General features: G+C 39.4%; 8 protein-coding genes across 8 annotated transcripts; 2 read left to right on the top strand and 6 right to left on the bottom strand.

The window, feature by feature from the left end:
• Positions 1 to 14: 14 nt before the first annotated feature.
• On the bottom strand, positions 15 to 3,242 carry MTR4 (ATP-dependent RNA helicase MTR4; the record flags this gene model as incomplete). Its single annotated transcript, XM_033911341.1, has 1 exon — positions 15 to 3,242. The coding sequence occupies one exon, from the start codon at positions 3,240 to 3,242 to the stop codon at positions 15 to 17; it is 3,228 nt and encodes a 1,075-aa protein (XP_033767232.1).
• A 300-nt stretch (positions 3,243 to 3,542) lies between these two features.
• IRC8 (Irc8p) lies at positions 3,543 to 5,987 on the bottom strand (the record flags this gene model as incomplete). Its single annotated transcript, XM_033911340.1, has 1 exon — positions 3,543 to 5,987. One exon carries the CDS (start codon positions 5,985 to 5,987, stop codon positions 3,543 to 3,545), a length of 2,445 nt encoding a protein of 814 aa, XP_033767231.1.
• Positions 5,988 to 6,507: 520 nt separating this feature from the next.
• On the bottom strand, positions 6,508 to 7,506 carry TDH1 (glyceraldehyde-3-phosphate dehydrogenase (phosphorylating) TDH1; the record flags this gene model as incomplete). The annotated part of the gene is made up of 1 exon (XM_033911339.1): positions 6,508 to 7,506. The coding sequence occupies one exon, from the start codon at positions 7,504 to 7,506 to the stop codon at positions 6,508 to 6,510; it is 999 nt and encodes a 332-aa protein (XP_033767230.1).
• Positions 7,507 to 8,647: 1,141 nt separating this feature from the next.
• PEP8 (retromer subunit PEP8) lies at positions 8,648 to 9,787 on the bottom strand (the record flags this gene model as incomplete). The annotated part of the gene is made up of 1 exon (XM_033911338.1): positions 8,648 to 9,787. The coding sequence occupies one exon, from the start codon at positions 9,785 to 9,787 to the stop codon at positions 8,648 to 8,650; it is 1,140 nt and encodes a 379-aa protein (XP_033767229.1).
• A 190-nt stretch (positions 9,788 to 9,977) lies between these two features.
• TIM54 (Tim22-complex subunit TIM54) lies at positions 9,978 to 11,420 on the bottom strand (the record flags this gene model as incomplete). The annotated part of the gene is made up of 1 exon (XM_033911337.1): positions 9,978 to 11,420. The coding sequence occupies one exon, from the start codon at positions 11,418 to 11,420 to the stop codon at positions 9,978 to 9,980; it is 1,443 nt and encodes a 480-aa protein (XP_033767228.1).
• Positions 11,421 to 11,597: 177 nt separating this feature from the next.
• Positions 11,598 to 12,335, bottom strand: LOG1 (Log1p; the record flags this gene model as incomplete). The annotated part of the gene is made up of 1 exon (XM_033911336.1): positions 11,598 to 12,335. The coding sequence occupies one exon, from the start codon at positions 12,333 to 12,335 to the stop codon at positions 11,598 to 11,600; it is 738 nt and encodes a 245-aa protein (XP_033767227.1).
• Positions 12,336 to 12,617: 282 nt separating this feature from the next.
• ZAP1 (Zap1p) lies at positions 12,618 to 15,269 on the top strand (the record flags this gene model as incomplete). The annotated part of the gene is made up of 1 exon (XM_033911335.1): positions 12,618 to 15,269. The coding sequence occupies one exon, from the start codon at positions 12,618 to 12,620 to the stop codon at positions 15,267 to 15,269; it is 2,652 nt and encodes an 883-aa protein (XP_033767226.1).
• A 306-nt stretch (positions 15,270 to 15,575) lies between these two features.
• IKS1 (protein kinase IKS1) lies at positions 15,576 to 17,579 on the top strand (the record flags this gene model as incomplete). Its single annotated transcript, XM_033911334.1, has 1 exon — positions 15,576 to 17,579. The coding sequence occupies one exon, from the start codon at positions 15,576 to 15,578 to the stop codon at positions 17,577 to 17,579; it is 2,004 nt and encodes a 667-aa protein (XP_033767225.1).
• Positions 17,580 to 17,625: the final 46 nt, after the last annotated feature.

Here is a 17,625-nt window from a genome sequence, read left to right as displayed (position 1 = left end):
ATTGTGCGTGACAACTATAAATACAAAGAGCCAGCAGAAACGATGTCTCTATGAATTAATTTCAAGACGGATTCCATCTTTTCCTTGAGTGATGAGTTACCAATGGTATTGGCGACATCTACCAGCTCCTTTACCAATTCTTCTAATCTCTTGAACATCCTGATCAACGAGCCTTCGTAAACATCGGTCATTTTACAGATTTGTGTAAATGTAGCTCCTCTACACCATTCATATACCACTTCCATTAGTTCATGTCTGAAACTTTCAACGTAGTCCTTCTCTACAACTTCAATTTTAGAATCCTTCATGATCTTGGCAATCTTGGCTGCAATTTCTCTCATAGCTTTCAAGGGTTCAGCAAGTTCTGGTTTCAATCTAGGCGCTTCTTTACAACGTTCTTGGAATGCAAAGCATGACAATAATGCTGCTGCTTGTTCCGGTTTCAATTCGTTGAAGTTACCATTGAAAATCAATTCTGTTAGTAACAGCTCATCACCACTAGAGATTTCACATGCAACTCTACCTTTAAGTTCAATGATATCATTAGGAGTACAGAATCCTAAACGACGCAAAACTCTCTTACGGCGACGAAGGTCGTCCAGTTGGATGACGGCTTGCGATTCTGAAATTTTACGTCTCAATTGTTTCATATCTTCTTGCAAATCGTGCTTCCTACTGTATTTACCATATAGTTCATCTAGTCTCATGGAATTGGTTAATGGATTGGAAGATAATTTTGTATTCAAAACATCGATCTTCTTCATTAACTTTAAAAAGTCCTCGTCTTCGATCTTCATATTTTTAATAGGATCAAGTACAGGAATACCATCCGGGAACCTTCGATTAACTTCCTTTAAAGACTTCCCAACAGTTTCTTTTTGGCCGCTGGCTCTAATATCCTTAGGCATATATAGTCTCAAATTACCGATCGACTTGATTGAATCCAACGTTATGGGAATAACAGCACATATGCTTTTTTCACCTTCTTCAGCTGGGCGAATCCCTTCTGGGAACGTAGGGTTGAAAGGTTTCAACAAGTTGACTGGAGAGTCTATATACATGGTGTTAACGACCACATTAACGATGTAGGATTCATGGTCTGTATAAACAGCACTTGGGTTACGTTTGTTAATTCTTTTGGCGAAATCAACAACTGCACCCCAACCATAGTTATCCTTGCCGTTTACAGAGATTTCAACCAGTCTACCTGGTTGTAGAAAGCTTAAAGCGTTTGCTGGATGGGTGATAACTTGACGAACATCTTCGTGGTAACTCTTGACAGCTTGCTCAATCTCATAGTATTCTCTAACATTTTCTTCATCTTCAACTTCAATACCGTCAGACTCCTTTTTCAGTTCAGCAAGATTCTTTTCCATGACTGGTACTGAAATAACATTTTGAAACTGAAAGAAAGAATGCTCCAACATGAATTCAGGAGAGATACCTTCCACTCTCATCAAATTCAATATCATGTTATATCCTAAGTGAAAAGCTGAGTCTAATCTATCTGCTTGCCCCTTAACCATACCTTTGGCCACTTGAGGTTCCATTTTCTCATCAATCATCATAATAACGATACCACGATCATCTAAACCACGACGACCAGCACGACCAGACATTTGAATATATTCACCACCTGAAACCCAGCGGAACTGTTGGCCATCCCACTTTCTGACAGACGTAAAAACGACAGTTTTAGCAGGCATGTTTAATCCTATGGAAAATGTTTCTGTTGCAAACAATACTTTCAAAAACCCTTCTTGGAACAAAATTTCAATGACTTCCTTCAATATGGGCAGTAAACCGGAATGATGAATACCAATACCTCTTCTTAATAATGGCAAAATGTGTTTGATTTGAGGCAACTCTCTGTCTGTCTCTGGTAATAGTGCAATGGCGTTATTAAAAATCTTCGTCAAAGCATCCTTTTCATCATCTGAATTGAAATCTAGTTTGGACATTTTCAACGCTAATTCTTCACAATCACGCTTACTGAACGAAAATACAATCACTGGATTGTACTTTTTCTTCCAAATCATTTTCACAATCTTATAAATGTCACCCTTGGCGTCACCCTTAGCGGATCCACCTTTGTAGGTTTGACCTTTTTTACCTCTTGAGTCGGTGGAATTTGGATCATCACCTATTTGGTTACTTATGGATGCCATTGCCTTTTGGAAATTTTCCTCTCTAAAAGTACTCTTTTCGTCAACCACCAAATAAATACCATCTCCATGAGCTGGAAACAGATAATGCTGTAAAGGAGTTGGACGGAAATTTGTGTAGACAATATGACATGGCTGAGAATGGATCTTACATATCCATTCAGCGAATTCCATTGCATTTGGAATAGTGGCTGATAAAAACACATAACGGACCTTATCTGGCAGTAAAATGATTGTTTCTTCCCATACAACACCTCTTTCTTTGTCTCTCATGTAATGAACTTCATCAAAAATAACCCAAGCAACTTCTCTCATGACTTCACTACCCCTATATAGCATACTTCTCAAAATTTCAGTTGTCATGACCAAACAGCCCGCATCCGGATTGATTGTAATATCACCAGTCATCAAACCGACATCTCCAAATTCTGCCAACAGTTCTCTATATTTTTGATTTGATAGAGCCTTAATTGGAGAGGTATAAATCACTCTTTGTTTATTTTTTAAAGATTGTGCAATGGCATATTCAGCGACAACTGTTTTACCAGCCGATGTGTGCGCAGAGACCAGCACAGATTCACCTCTATCTATACATGAGATCGCAGTGTCTTGGAAAGGGTCTAACGTAAATGGGTAAGTACGAGCCTCATTTACCCTCTTATGTTCAGCGATAGGCGTGTAATCATAGTTCGGTGGTAGTGCCACCTGGTGGCGGACTTGATGCGATAATCTGACTTTACCATCTTGCTCGACTTGTAAAGTTTCTGAATTTGTTAGTCCCTTCGACGCATCCACTTCTCTAGAGGCTTCTTGTTCGAACGAATCTGCCAAAACTGGCACAACAACTTTCTTGTTTTTATCTTCCCTTTTACTCTTATTGGATTTGATTTTTTTGTTTTCACCATTGTTTTCTCCATCATCATCTTCTTCTTCATTTTCTTCAAGGCCATGCTTCTTATCCCCGGGATGATCTTGACTATCTTCTACACTTGTATTGGCATTTTTTTCTCCATTACTGTCCATGGGAAGTTCAGCAGGTGCTTCCTCGAAAACATCGAACAGATCAGTAGAATCCATCCTTCGTATATAATCTATATGTCTTGCAAATGTTCAAAATACAGAAAGGAAAGGATACGTCACTCAAGATGAGTCACTACATAGGTATTACTTCACGCATTATACTGCTATTCTTTTCTTTCATTATATGCATCTCATCGCAAAAAAGTGAAAAAAAAAAAAATAGATAAATAAATCATGTTTTACGGGATCAGATACTTGCTCTTGGCAAAGTTGATTACTTACTTTCTACTTGACAGCTCCCATGGGTATCTTTGTTATATATGAAAAAGTCGGTTTATTTACTACCAGCAGCCCAGTTCACTCAACAGGTCCGCTCCCTATAGTTGTTTCGGACGCTATTTGTTTTAGATTTCTCAAAACATTCCATTTTTCTCTATCATACTCGCTGAAAACTACTTCTGGATAACCGGTTCTAGATCCCGCCGATTCTTGCTCAGAACCACTTGATAATGACCGTATAGATTGTGGTGCCTCCAGCACTGGCTCTTCCCCATTCAATGTACATGTGGCGTTATTATGTTGAAGGTAGAATAATGTACTTGCAGTTCTAAGCGCTCTTTCATTAACAACACTATGAGATCTATCATTGTTTAAAGAATCTCGACGTGAATTTCCTGAAGTTGATTTTGTAGGTGAATGGCTGCTTTGTAAGGTGCGTACGTAGCTAAAATCGATGCTCTGATTTTTGTTGTGACCGTGGCCAAACGAGTAGTTTATTGGATCTGTTATATTACCCTCATATGGCGACATTGTATCAGATATATTCGATAATGAAAGCTTCTTTCCAAATCTCATTCTCAACGATTTGGTTGGAGAGGAATGCGGTGAGGTATTGGACGGCATATTAGAAGAACCTTGTAATAGTTGATTTATTTGAGAATTGTTTCTTGAATGACCAGTGAAGAAGTTGCTTAGGGTGCTATGTGAATGTTGGTGCTTGACGCTTCCTGACCCACTGATCATGGAAATTATCGATTTGGTTGGTGAATGTCTTGTACTAAACCTAGCCATATCCTTCTGACAGTTGTCAATAGTAGTTGAGGAGAGATTATTTTGGTTTAAACTGTTCTCGATTAGATGACTGGCATCCTCTTCTTGAATGCTTGCATCATGTAAATATTCATCTAGCTCACTAATGGTATCTGAAGTTTTAAATTCTTGTTGGTTGATTTGATCTGATGCAGCAATATGTAATCCTTCACTTTTGAAGGGGAAACTAAAGTTGTTTTGTGTATGCAATTCCACTTCCAATTCGGTGGATGTACTCGGATTCATATCACTTTCGGAGGTAAATCTGAATGGGGGAAGTAATTTACTTTTATTCAGGTTTGTTGTAACATTTCGAAGTATATTTTCCTGATCCTTTTCCCACATCTCTAAAGTGACACGAGCTGGTAAATCCACGTGTTCAGTATATTCTTGTTCAAAATCATTTTCCGTATCTGATGCTATCCTTGGGACTTGTGGAATATCTTGTAGTTCATCAGCCATTAAGATATCATTCACATAGAAATCATCTCCACCTTCCATCTGGGGTATCAATGGTGTTGCTTGGTATGATTCTTCATTTTGAGTACTTTGTTGGCGGGAGATAATCTTATCTGTTACTCTTAAACATGCAGGAAGTAAAGCACTATTAATTCTCCCAATAGCTTCTCTTTCTAACTCCAGGTTCGGGGATTCAATAGTGTGTGAATCGTGAGGATTTTTGTATTTTGAAGCATTATTTCCTTCGTTAATGATTATTGAAACCCTTCCATCACTAGGTGTTCTCGCAGTAGAAGTGGAATTTCCGTTTTTCTCGTTCAACGCTAGGAAATTCAGGAAGCTTTTCGAGATGTCAGATATGGTTGATAATCTGGACACATACTGGCTACTTCTGTGGTTGCTTTTTTTTTCTTTTGGAGCCTTAGCAGCCTGTTTTGCATTTCTTTTGTACCTGTTTTCTATAGGGCCCAAAAAGAAACTATTATATTTTTTTAGTTTAGAAAAATGTGAATGAGATGGCTTTTTAGGATACTTGCCGGCTGTAATTGGGCCTAATTTGTGTCGAATAACTGAAGAGTTTGAATTTTCGTCTGATGCTGTGGGTTTGTTTGCGTTCGTATTTGAACTAGTAGAGAGCTCATTAATCAGCCACGCTACTCCATTCATACTATTAGGACCACCATGTAATAATTCCAAATCTGGTGTTAAGGTCTGTGAAGAATTCTTAAGTGGTACAAACCTTCCATTTTCCACCGAATTTTCTTCTTTGTCATACTGATCCGTACTTATATTGCTAGATGAGCTACCAAAATTGTTTGCATTGCTATCCTTCAGAAAGAAGCCTAATTGTATGCCATTAACGAAGAGCGTGAAAATTAACAACGAATCCAAGGTTAATATATAGACTCGATGAGACTCGTTTTGTACTGATATTGGCTTCCTCAAAGTATTATGAAAATAGTCCACTGTGCAGCCCAAGGTGATTAGTGGTAATGCAAAGTTAAGAACGTTGTAAAAGTACCCAATGCGAAATTTACTGGGTGCAAAAACAGTCTCTGTGATAAATGATATCAGTGACGGTATTCCATATAGTAATGTCGAGCACACAATAACTATCAGTACAGCTTCGGGGTCGTGGAACTTGCACAACAATGCGATAGCAATAGCACCTGTTGCTATTGAGAGAAGAGCACTTCCGAACTTAATACCCAAAAATCCAGTCTTACTGCCCCTCCTAACAGAGTTTTGGCACATATGAGAGTGTGATTTTGTTCTTAGAATATATACTGCTCAAGGGCAAATGCAATTATTTTGGAAATGCTTTCGTGATCTGATACGTAACAAGATGATTAAACCCTAGATCAAAAGTCAACCAGGAATGGAGACCAACGGCCTTAATCCCAATATCCATATCTTCAAAGGATAATGCGTTCTTCGCCAATAGTCACATATTGTGGGTATGTGTGTTTTTCAAAGGCAGCAGTACATTGTTTACTTATTTCCAAAAAAGGAAAAATCTTTAAACCATTTACAAACCTCAACCTTCCATATTCAGGGTAATACATTTTAACCGCCGACGTCCCTACCTTTAACATTTAAAATAATGGTAGCTAACAATAAAAGTGAGAAGTGAAAAAGGGAAATTTAATGCGTAGTCTTGTCTGGCTTAAAAAGTAGTACGTACTTATCTATGTCTTTACAAAATTTAGCAGAAAAAAACAGTAGTATTTACTTGTATTTAAAAAAATCATTATCTTCATCAAGATTGCTTTACTTAAGCCTTGGCAACATATTCAACCAAGTCAACAACTCTGGCGGAGTAACCGTATTCGTTATCGTACCAGGAAACCAACTTGACGAACTTTGGAGACAATTGGATACCAGCGGAAGCATCGAAGATGGAAGCGTGAGTGTCACCCAAGAAGTCAGATGAGACAACAGCATCTTCGGTATAACCCAAAACACCCTTCATTGGACCTTCAGAGGCAGCCTTAACAGCCTTCTTGATTTGGTCGTAAGTAGCTTCCTTTTGTAACTTGACAGTCAAGTCGACGACGGAAACATCGACGGTTGGAACTCTGAAAGCCATACCGGTCAACTTACCTTGCAATTCTGGCAAGACCTTACCGACAGCCTTGGCAGCACCAGTGGAGGATGGAATGATGTTACCGGAAGCAGTTCTACCACCTCTCCAGTCCTTGTGGGATGGACCATCAACAGTCTTTTGGGTGGCGGTCATGGAGTGGACAGTGGTCATCAAACCTTCTTCAATACCGAAAGCATCGTTGATGACCTTGGCCAATGGAGCCAAACAGTTGGTGGTACAAGAAGCGTTGGAAACAATCTTCTTGTCTGGAGTGTATTTAGTGTGGTTAACACCAACAACAAACATTGGAGCAGAAGAAGATGGTGCAGTAATAACAACCTTCTTGGCACCAGCGTCAATGTGCTTTTGAGCGGTGTCCAATTCCTTGAAGACACCGGTAGAGTCAACAGCGACATCAATCTTTAGAGAACCCCATGGTAAGTTAGCTGGGTCTCTTTCTTGGTAGGTAGAGATCTTGATACCATCAATGATAATGTGCTTGTCATCATGGGAAACAGTACCCTTGTATCTACCATGAGTAGAATCGTATTTAACCATGTAAGCAGCATAGTCGTTAGAGATAAATGGATCGTTGACAGCAACAACCTCAATGTCCTTTCTTTGCAAAGCCAATCTCAAGACTAATCTACCAATTCTACCGAAACCGTTGATAGCAATTCTGATCATTCTGTTGTGTGTAAATTTAGTGAAGTACTGTTTTTTTGTGTGTTGGTGAAATATCAAACCAAGTTCTTGATGGGTTCCTGTTTTACACAAAAAGAGAAAGAGTAGAACTGCAACCCAGCGTGATTTATGTGAAAATACATTGTCTATTTATATGTTTTAAAGACTCCAGTTCTCGTTATTATCACTAAAGGTCTTACAGGTACAAAGAATGAATGTGCTCCCCCCCTTTCAGACTATGATGTCCTGCACGTGGATACCGTCGCATGCACCTAAGAAGCAGATGGTGGCTTGCCTTGCTGTATTGTAAAGATCCAGTCTCCAGATCTGCTACTACTCCGAAGGTTGAAACCCGAGCTTCCTGTTTGCTGTCTCGCGCCTTTTAAAAAGAGCGCGATTATGGGCCGCTCGTGACAGTAAAGGAAGCAGATCGACCCCCTGAAAATGTGGTGTGGTTACTAAGCAGAAGCGTCTTCGTCGCATATCCTAGCTCAACCAGGCCCCACGCTGTAGTTTCATGTGACGTGGAGCCATGTAGGCTTGTGGTGCAAGTAATAATCAACCGGTGCGAACATTTTTGTCAAGCTCAACAACCCTGGTGGCACTACTGAAAAGTAAACGGTGAGGACATATTATCAAATGTTCGCTGGTGGGCAATAGCAGCAAGTAATGGGTAGAATAAATTGGATTAGCAGCTGAACCCAACTTATCTCCATACAGTGGTGTGTCGTGTAAATAAGTATATACTTTCGTTTCTTTTCTCTTCTCATAAGTCCAGAAGCGGGCTTTTTTTACTCTAAGCTACTTTTATTATGCTAAACATAAAAAGAGGTATGTACATACATTACCTTGACGGAAAAACTGGCCCTTCGGCAGTGTTATGCTCGCCGGAAGCAGTGTGAAGTGCTAGAAAACCAAAAGCCATCAGGGCTTTTCGTAGAGAAAAAGAAATTTAATACTCGACCTTCTTACTCTGTCTTATTCTATCTCCTTCGTTTCTAGTTTTTTGTAATATACGCAAAGACTTTCAACTGAAATCTAGTTTTTGTTATGTATAACACTATAAATGCCAAAACAAGTTAAACATCGTGATGTTGAAGAAATAGAAGACTATAAATTCTCCTTATTCATTGGCCAACCTTTCCTATCGGGTCCGGTACAATGTAATCTCTGATTGCTTAAAATATCTTCTGCCATCTTCATCGATAATAACTAGACTCAAATAATTCTTGACGTTAAAGTAATTGCAGCTCATATTGGGGGTCAAGTCATACCCGCTTAAGAATAATCTTATAGGTATGGTCTCACCTTTCACTGAAGAACCATCCATTATTTCATATCGGATAGCGGTGGAATCTGTCATGACATTAGAAGTCTGAAGGCCGGAAGATTCTCTTGTAATTAAACTTAATTCCATATGTTTTATTCTTAGTCTCGTCAAAAGGAAATATATACGTCCTACAATAACTTCTTTCAAACTGTATTGGGATTTGGCATATTCAAACTCAATGTGAAGGCAATTTTCTATACCTATATCTAATCTAACGGGTTTGGGTTCATTATTTGAATGTGATACTGGCAAAACCTGATTGCCGTCTGCCGCCCCACCCTGGGTGCTCTTTCTCTGCGTATTATCATTCGCACTATTTGCTGCATTTTCATCACCGGTATTATCATTCGGGTTTGCCTGTGTCTCATTCGCGGAAAGGGTATTTGGCGCAGTCGTTATACTATTATAAAGATAGACCCAAAATCTTTTTATTTTCGAGATATCAGTGGACTTCCTCATAACGGTTACTTTAACATAGTATGCCACATCCACATTTTTGCCCTTATAGGATTCGTATCTTTTACTTAAATCTCTGAATAGAAATGGAAAGCTTTGAGAATGTTGTAATTCACCTGCAGGACAAAGGTCATAGCTTTGGCACAAAAACTGATCAACAGAATTCTTCCGTACGTCTACTGAGCCATTAGAAGATGAAGATGATGTGTTAGACGTAACTTTTTTGGAAGAAGAATTACCGCTGCCATGTGACTTTAACATATCGATGGATCCAATAACGGACACTTTTATGCCCAAATGATCTACCTTTTTACTATCCCGGACTCTCAAGGTAACAATTCCACCGAGGGATTCGCCATCTTCATAGACGGGCAGGCTTTCTTTCATTGATTTATAACCGGAATTACTTGGTCTTGTTGCAATGTCTACATGTTTGCGAGATTCCTCATTGTCAAAAAGGATCTCAATATCAATTGGCGACTTGAAAAAAATACTCATAATGTTGATGATAGTTGTACTTAGATCCTGTTACAATGTACACATTCCATTATATTTACAGATTATACATATATATGTATATATATCAAAACTATTTCAACATTAGTAAAGGGAAATCTTCGAAAAGGGTTTGGTATATGTTAGACATAAAGACGATCGTGAATGATGATAAAGCATGATATATATCCAATTAAATATTTGATTCGGGCTCTTCCTTGGATGGCTTCTCATAAACAAACATATGCTTCGTGACTCTAGGATCACATACTAATTCGTGGGTCCATTCACTGTTCTTTTCTTTACCTTGTTTGACCCAGTTATGTGGCCAATCTTTTTCTTCATCCTTCGCCAAATCAATATCTTTTGAAATGTCAAACGGTCTGATATGGGTCTGTCTAACACAGTTAACTACACTTGAACAGACGTCCTCCACATAGAAACGCTTTTGGTAAAAACGATGTATTCTTCTCGGAATAGTAGTAAAGCCTATTAAATTAGGTACTGGAAGGACCAATAATGGTTGATTAATTAGAAGCGGAATATTTGTATCGGGGTTTCTTATGAACTCGCCATCTGGAGTTTGTAATTCCGAAGCAATTTGCAGCTCAGGGTATTGGTCCGAAGTGATAAAAGGCTTCGTATAGATTTGCGAATCCTCCGGGGTGTTTTCTTCATCTACCTTTAGATCATCTTGTACTGTTTTCTCATCCAAACCAGTCTCTTTATCAGCATCTACCAATTCCGTAGCACTAAATTCGCTTGTCTTAGATTCCATTTCTTTCGCTTCATCAACTCCAGTTATCTTAGGCTCAGCAGATTCGGGTTCTTCAATCTTCTCAATGGGTCCGAGTAAACCTTCATGTATACCAGCAATATACTCCTTATAAGCACCTCTACCTAAACAAATAACACCACCAGATAGTATGGGGTCCTTTGTCAGGGCGTCTTCACTTATTATATGCGTCGGTTTTGGCATTGTATAGAAGATACCAATAACGTTCCTCCAATCGAAGTTCTTTTTGAACTTTTCACCAATTTCTGGATCAAATGATTCATCTTCTGCTGGAGACTCCGAAATAGTTTTACTAAACGGTAGCAGTGATGAAAATTTACTTGTTGAAGAACTGCTTGGTTTTGCTATAGTTTTTATTTGATTAGGCTCCTTAACTGGCTGCTCATCCGTCGATGCCAATATCTCCTTTCTCAATTCTCTGATTCTGTTCGCTACATTGGTTCTAATGATCCCTTGTCTGTCCTCTTGAACCAGTTCATAGTCTAATCCAGCATAATACAGTACAGGTTTAACGTAGCGTCTCCAAACCTTTAATGAACTCTCCAGATAATCGTTTGGAGGAGGTGCAATAAAAACGGTGATCTTCCGTGGAACTTTATCTACCTCCATGACCTCCTCCGCCAAGGGCTTCACCAAGTCTGTTGCATGGCTCAGGATCTGGCGTTGCTTGTATTTGTCGTAAGCTATGCCACCGATGGATACCGTTAACACAGACCAGAAAATCATCCAGTTTCGAGAAGGCAGCCTTAGGGCGGGTATACCAAGGGCTTTAAAAGCCGGATTAGTATAGCCAGGCTTCCGAATAGGCTTAGCAACAGGCTTTCCCGATTCAGAAGACATAGTGTATTGAGCTTCTTTTGGGAACAATGGATTTTAATGCTACGATGTCTTTGTCATGAAGACTATTTTTTCCAGCCGTCGGCCTTAGAAAGGAAGTTCCGAAAAATTTGGATTTTTTCTCTATATAATCTACACAAATCATCAAACTAAATACACAGTGTACGGCTTGCGCCTATGTTACCTACCACAATTCTCGTGAGCGTGACCTTCGTCATTCCAATTCAAATTGAAACGGCCTTCAGGAACAACGTATTTTTTTATTTTATCAACCACTTCCTGTGGGGTGGAGGCAACTTGGATAATTTCACCATTCTTCACACTGATGAATCCTTCTTGGATAGAGTGTTTGAGGAACTCCAGCAATTTATCGTAGAACCCATCGATGTTGAACAAGATAATTGGTTTATTATGGATACCCAGTTGCGACCACGTGATACATTCCATGATTTCTTCAAAAGTCCCGTACCCACCGGGCATAGCCACAAACGCGTCACTCAAACTAGCCATCATTCTTTTCCTGGTATGCATATCTGGTACAATTGTTGTGTTTCCATAATCTTCAGATATGGGAGTGGCGCCCTTATGGTTTTCTACAGACTCCAACAATGCCTTGTTAACATCCTCTTTATCCTCGTCTGTCCTTTCCTTGGACACAAGTGCGTCTGGAATGATACCGTGCACGTGCCCGCTCAAATCAGGACCCATGGTAGACCTTGCTATCTTGCCCATCAAACCAGTAGTTCCCCCACCGTATACCAATTTCCATCCGAGCTTATAGAAAAGGGCTCCTAATTGTTCTGCACCTTCTGAGTATAGCGCCTTAGCTCCAAATGAAGACCCACAGTAAACACACACGGACTTGCTACCTGCTTGACTACAACTGTCGCTGCTATCTCCGCCGTTTTCCATTGTCATCGCCGTTGATTAGTCCTGGATTGCCTGCGATTTACTCTAGGGATCTTCCTATTCAACTGTTGGAATAATTCTCCTTCCTTAAAGGCCTAAAACATGACTACATATCACTGCGCACGGAGTAGCTGACAGCAGCCATCTACCCTAAAGGTCATGATGAAACGTGCTTGGCAATATAAGATGCAACTGCAGTCACAATGGATATAGGCCAGTTGTGAGACGGAAATGTTACAGTTTTGCTCTCTATGGGTTACGGTCTTTTAAATACAAGAAAGATAGGAACTAATGGATGCGTTGACTCCCAGGGACTCTCCCAAGCGCGATGACTCGATGACCACGACTACGGCCGCTGCCACTTCTGCGAAGCCGGATGCTCTAACGATGAGTAAAGAAGGCATTGTCCACGGACACATCCATAACTACAACAACTTGACCTACATCCATGGTCACCTTCACCACAGCGCCCCTGTTAACAACAGTAGTGCCTCCGGAACAGTAGCAGCCGCTGCTGCTGATACTGCTGCTTCTGAAAATGCATCTGGAACTAGCCATGATATGAGTGGTAATTGCCATGCCAATGAGAAATGTAAGGAGTACACCGATTGCCAACATTTTGAGTTTTTGAATTATCACAATAATTCCTCATTAGCAAAATATAATGATACTGCGACGTATAACTCTAATAATCACTCTTTCGCGAACAATTTCCATTCGGTAGCATCTGATCCTACAAGTCCTCAACAGAACCCTAGGAGGGATCTGCCACGTAGGAAGGATTCTTGGTTTAACGACGATCTGATACTGCTGCCCTCTTCGAAGAAAAATAAACCGAACCCACAACCTGGATCCGATGATTGTTATTGTACGCCCAAGATTCTGGAAATATGTTGTGAGGAAACTCATCCCAAAAGTGAAACTGATGCAAAACAAGATGAACCTGATGAATCGGCGAAGAAATCCAAACCTGAGGACGGTAACGATGTTATAATATTCACAGATGTGAAAAACGACCACTTAATGCCAAATTTTAACGTCCATGACCAATACTACAATGACAGTAGTCATGAAGCTCACACTCACAATAATGATGCTCCTGACAGCTTCTCTCAGCTGATGTCTCACTTATCAGAGATAGATTGCAATTTAACCTGTGATACCCCATGCACCGCTAGCACGAGCGCGACTAGTGGTCGCAGTGTTCAAGATCATCATTCATTGAATAATGATGACATTTTCCATAAATACTGCAAGTTTTGTGAGGAGAACACTGATAATCAACCGTGCTTTAAACATATGCATTTAGATTCCAAGCAACCTCAACTGCCACCAAAATGTTCATCCTTACGAATACCAACGAACACTTTACAAGGCACAAATAATGCTTACCACGAACATATCTTAAATACTGATATGGATTTGAAGATTTTGGAAGATTTATGCAATATTTCCTCCTTATATGAAGTACCGTTTGGAAAACACATGAGTCACCACAACCATAGTTACACCGGTGCCGATAGCGGTGGTGATGATTCGAGCACAGGAGATCATGGCAATCACGGCAATGGCAATCAAACAATGAATCTTCTATTATCAAGCATTAACAGGTGCAACCCTAAAAATAATCCTAATGGAAACAATAATACTACAGCTGGAGTGAATACAACCGATCATCAGCATCATCATCATAGAATACAGTTACATTCTCACAAACCAAATAGAAACAGTAGTGTCAACAATACAGGAACTAGCGCAACGAACTCAGCAGCTGACCTGACTAACAATGATTTAAATGAGCTAATTTCAAGAGAGTATAGCTATGAAAGATTTAGAAATCAAAGTGAACCCCCTTTATTACCCAAGGCTATTCATCAGAATCAAAAAAATCGTAGATCTTGGCCTACAAAGGATCTAGACCCTGCTGATTTCAGCTCTTTGGAAGACTCATTATCCTCTAGCATTTCTCCTCCTGCACAAACAACAAGCACCATAAATTTCAACTGGTGTTTCAGAGAAGAAAAAAACAATGACTTGAAATGCAAATGGAAAGAATGCCCTGAATCTTGTAACTCACTGTTTGATCTTCAAAGACATCTTTTGAAGGATCATGTCTCACAAGATTTCAAAGACCCTATGGAACCATTAGCTTGCAATTGGGAGGATTGTGATTTCCTTGGAGACGATACATGTTCCATAGTGAACCACATCAATTGTCAACATGGTATCAATTTTGATATTCAATTTGCCAACCCGGGCTCATTGTTGCCTGGCAGTATGTCAAAGGAAAAACATCATTTACTACATTGTCCAAACCCGCAAACACACGAAGTTTCTAAAGACGGTGAAGCGCTCGATATGGCGTCTGCAAATGATGTTTCCAATATGCCGTCACTTAAGCAGCTGGAACAGGTGGTTTGTAAATGGGATGGTTGCAATAAGTCATTTTCCAATGCTCAAGAGTTAAACGACCATTTAGAAGCAGTCCATTTAACTCGGGGTAAATCAGAATACCAATGCCTATGGCATGATTGCCATCGTACGTTCCCCCAAAGACAAAAATTAATCCGTCATTTAAAAGTGCATTCAAAATACAAACCTTATAAATGCAAAACGTGTAAAAGGTGTTTTTCAAGCGAAGAAACTTTAGTTCAGCATACCAGGACACATTCTGGCGAAAAACCTTACAAATGTCACATTTGTAATAAAAAATTTGCAATTTCAAGCTCCTTAAAGATTCATATAAGAACTCATACTGGTGAAAAACCTTTACAATGCAAGATTTGTGGTAAAAGATTTAACGAATCGTCAAATTTGAGCAAGCATATCAAGACCCATCAGAAAAAATACAAGTGTTCTGACTGCTCCAAAAGCTTTGACGATCTGGCAAAATTGAACTCACACAAAGTGAAATGCTCATTGGAAAAGAAACCATATTTATAAATGTGATCATCATGGCCCATCGCCAGAAAAGGGCGACTTTCAGGATCGCATAAATGCATACTTGGAAACATTTCATATTTACTCATACTACTTTTTATTTATAATTTTTCGCAACTCTTTTTTGTAAGTAAGCTTTTAAGGTACACTTTTTTCACGTAATAACGTATTTCAAGCTTTATTTTTTGTATACATTTCAGAAAAGAGGGGGGAAAGGATATTGCATATATAGATCCTGTGATAACTAAGTAACCGAAGAGGCACTATTAGATATATAGTTTGAGGAATAGCATAAATAGGACTTAGAAAATGAGTTTGGTACCATATGAAGAAGGTTCCTTGATTTTGGATGACCCTAATTCTAAATCAGTAGTAGTTGTCAATCCGACCTCGGGAACTTTATCATTCTTCCAGCAGGACAACGGTAATGATGACCCAGAAGGAAGTGAAGATCAGACTGCATCTTTATCAGCACTGGATTTTTCCTCAGGGGTTCATCAATATAAAAGCCCTATTGCTTCCTATATATGCCCCCAATGTGGTACGGAAATTAACCCTGAAGTTATAAACAGAAGACAACTTCATCGTCGAGCCTCTGGTGGTGTGGAATCAGAAAGCAGTAGGCTCGGTATTCCAGAGAATACTATACCGCTTGGATTTGAATTCGCCAATTCAAGCTTTTCAAGAAGATATTTTCAGTTACTGGAGAGAAATCATCGGCACTACGCCCTACAAAACGATAGTAACAACAAGGAGAGACAATTCAGCAAAAACAAATACTTCATTCCAGATGAATTGTTTATCCCCGGATACTTTCGTAAATTTTTCAAAATATTGTCTTTGCTGGGAAATGGTGCAAGAGGTTCTGTTTACAAAGTTGTACACACGATTGGCAATACTGAGTTAGGGGTTTTTGCACTAAAAAAAATACCTATTGGAAACGATATGGAATGGTTTGACAAATGCATACGGGAAGTGAAAGCATTGAGTTCGCTAACTCACAAAAGCGCCAATTTGATTACATATAATCATGTGTGGCTCGAAATGGATTCTTCGGTTGGATTTGTCAGATCCATCGATGGAAGTCAATCGGATTCACAAGAAGAAATTCCTTGTATTTTCATCTTACAACAATATTGCAGTGGCGGCAATTTAGAGGATTGCATTCTAAGAAAAGTGTTTAATAGGTTCTCAGATACGGAATCACCTGAACAGAGGAAGAAAAAATTCAGAACTCGTAAGAAAAATCACGGTAAATCAGAAGAAATCGGTCTATCTACAGAGCAACTCGTATCGATTATAAGAGATATTGCGAGAGGTTTACACGAACTGCACAGTATTGGCCTAATACACAGGGATTTGAAACCATCCAACTGTTTGTTGTTGACCCCATTCAAAAGTGACGATGAAGATGAAGACGTATACGATAGGAAACACAGTTCAGGTGAGTTTTTTCCATCAATTGTAATTGGTGACTTGGGGGAAAGCCAGCTGGAAGGAGAGTCCAGATTGGGTACTGGTTGCACAGGAACATTAGAGTTTACAGCACCAGAACTTATTATCCAGGGGAGACCAGTTTCTTCTTCTACGTTGCCTTCAAGATCGAGTCACACATACAATGAATATACTTTTGCTTCGGATATGTATTCTTTGGGAATGATTTGTTATTTTATTGTCTTTGGTGAATTGCCGTTTGAACCCCAGTTGGATATAGTTGATTTGAAGGTACGCATCAAAAATTTCAGGTTTGACACCGAAGGTATGATTGAAAAGCACCAAGCAATGAAACTGAAACCAATAGACCGTAGAATATTTCAACTAATGGACGCTCTTTTACAACCAAATAACGATGCTAGGCCCACTGCAAAGACAGTAGAGGAAACGTTAGATGAAATGTTAATTAATTCCAAACCAGGCAGAACATTCTGGAAGGAAAATATCGACAGCACTTTGAATTTCAGTACAATCTCTGAAGTGAACGAGAATACCAACAGCTTTTCCGATGATTATATTGAGGGAGACAACTTGACTTTATCATTGCCAGCACCAGAAGGAGATCTAAGCGCCGCATCGTCCCAAAAACTTCACACATATTCTGCTTTAAATAGGACAATCCAGGTCTGTTACAAACTAGTTTCTGTGATATTAACAGTAATCGTTTTCAAGTTTACAAAAACGGGGTCGTGGCTCTCTTACATCTCATTAATATTGTTGGGGATGGTTCTTAAATCACCAGCTGACGAAAGAGGTAAACATGTAAGGGCGCTTGTTTTACTAACCCTAATTGCCGCATGCAAAAAATACATATACTAACAATAAGTACACATTGCAGACTATATAGCACGTAATTTATTTTTAC

This window comes from Saccharomyces paradoxus, chromosome X, assembly GCF_002079055.1.
Source record: "Saccharomyces paradoxus chromosome X, complete sequence".
Taxonomy (NCBI): domain Eukaryota; kingdom Fungi; phylum Ascomycota; class Saccharomycetes; order Saccharomycetales; family Saccharomycetaceae; genus Saccharomyces; species Saccharomyces paradoxus.
Note: the sequence above shows the minus strand (reverse complement) of the source record. Positions and strands in the feature narration are given on the sequence as shown.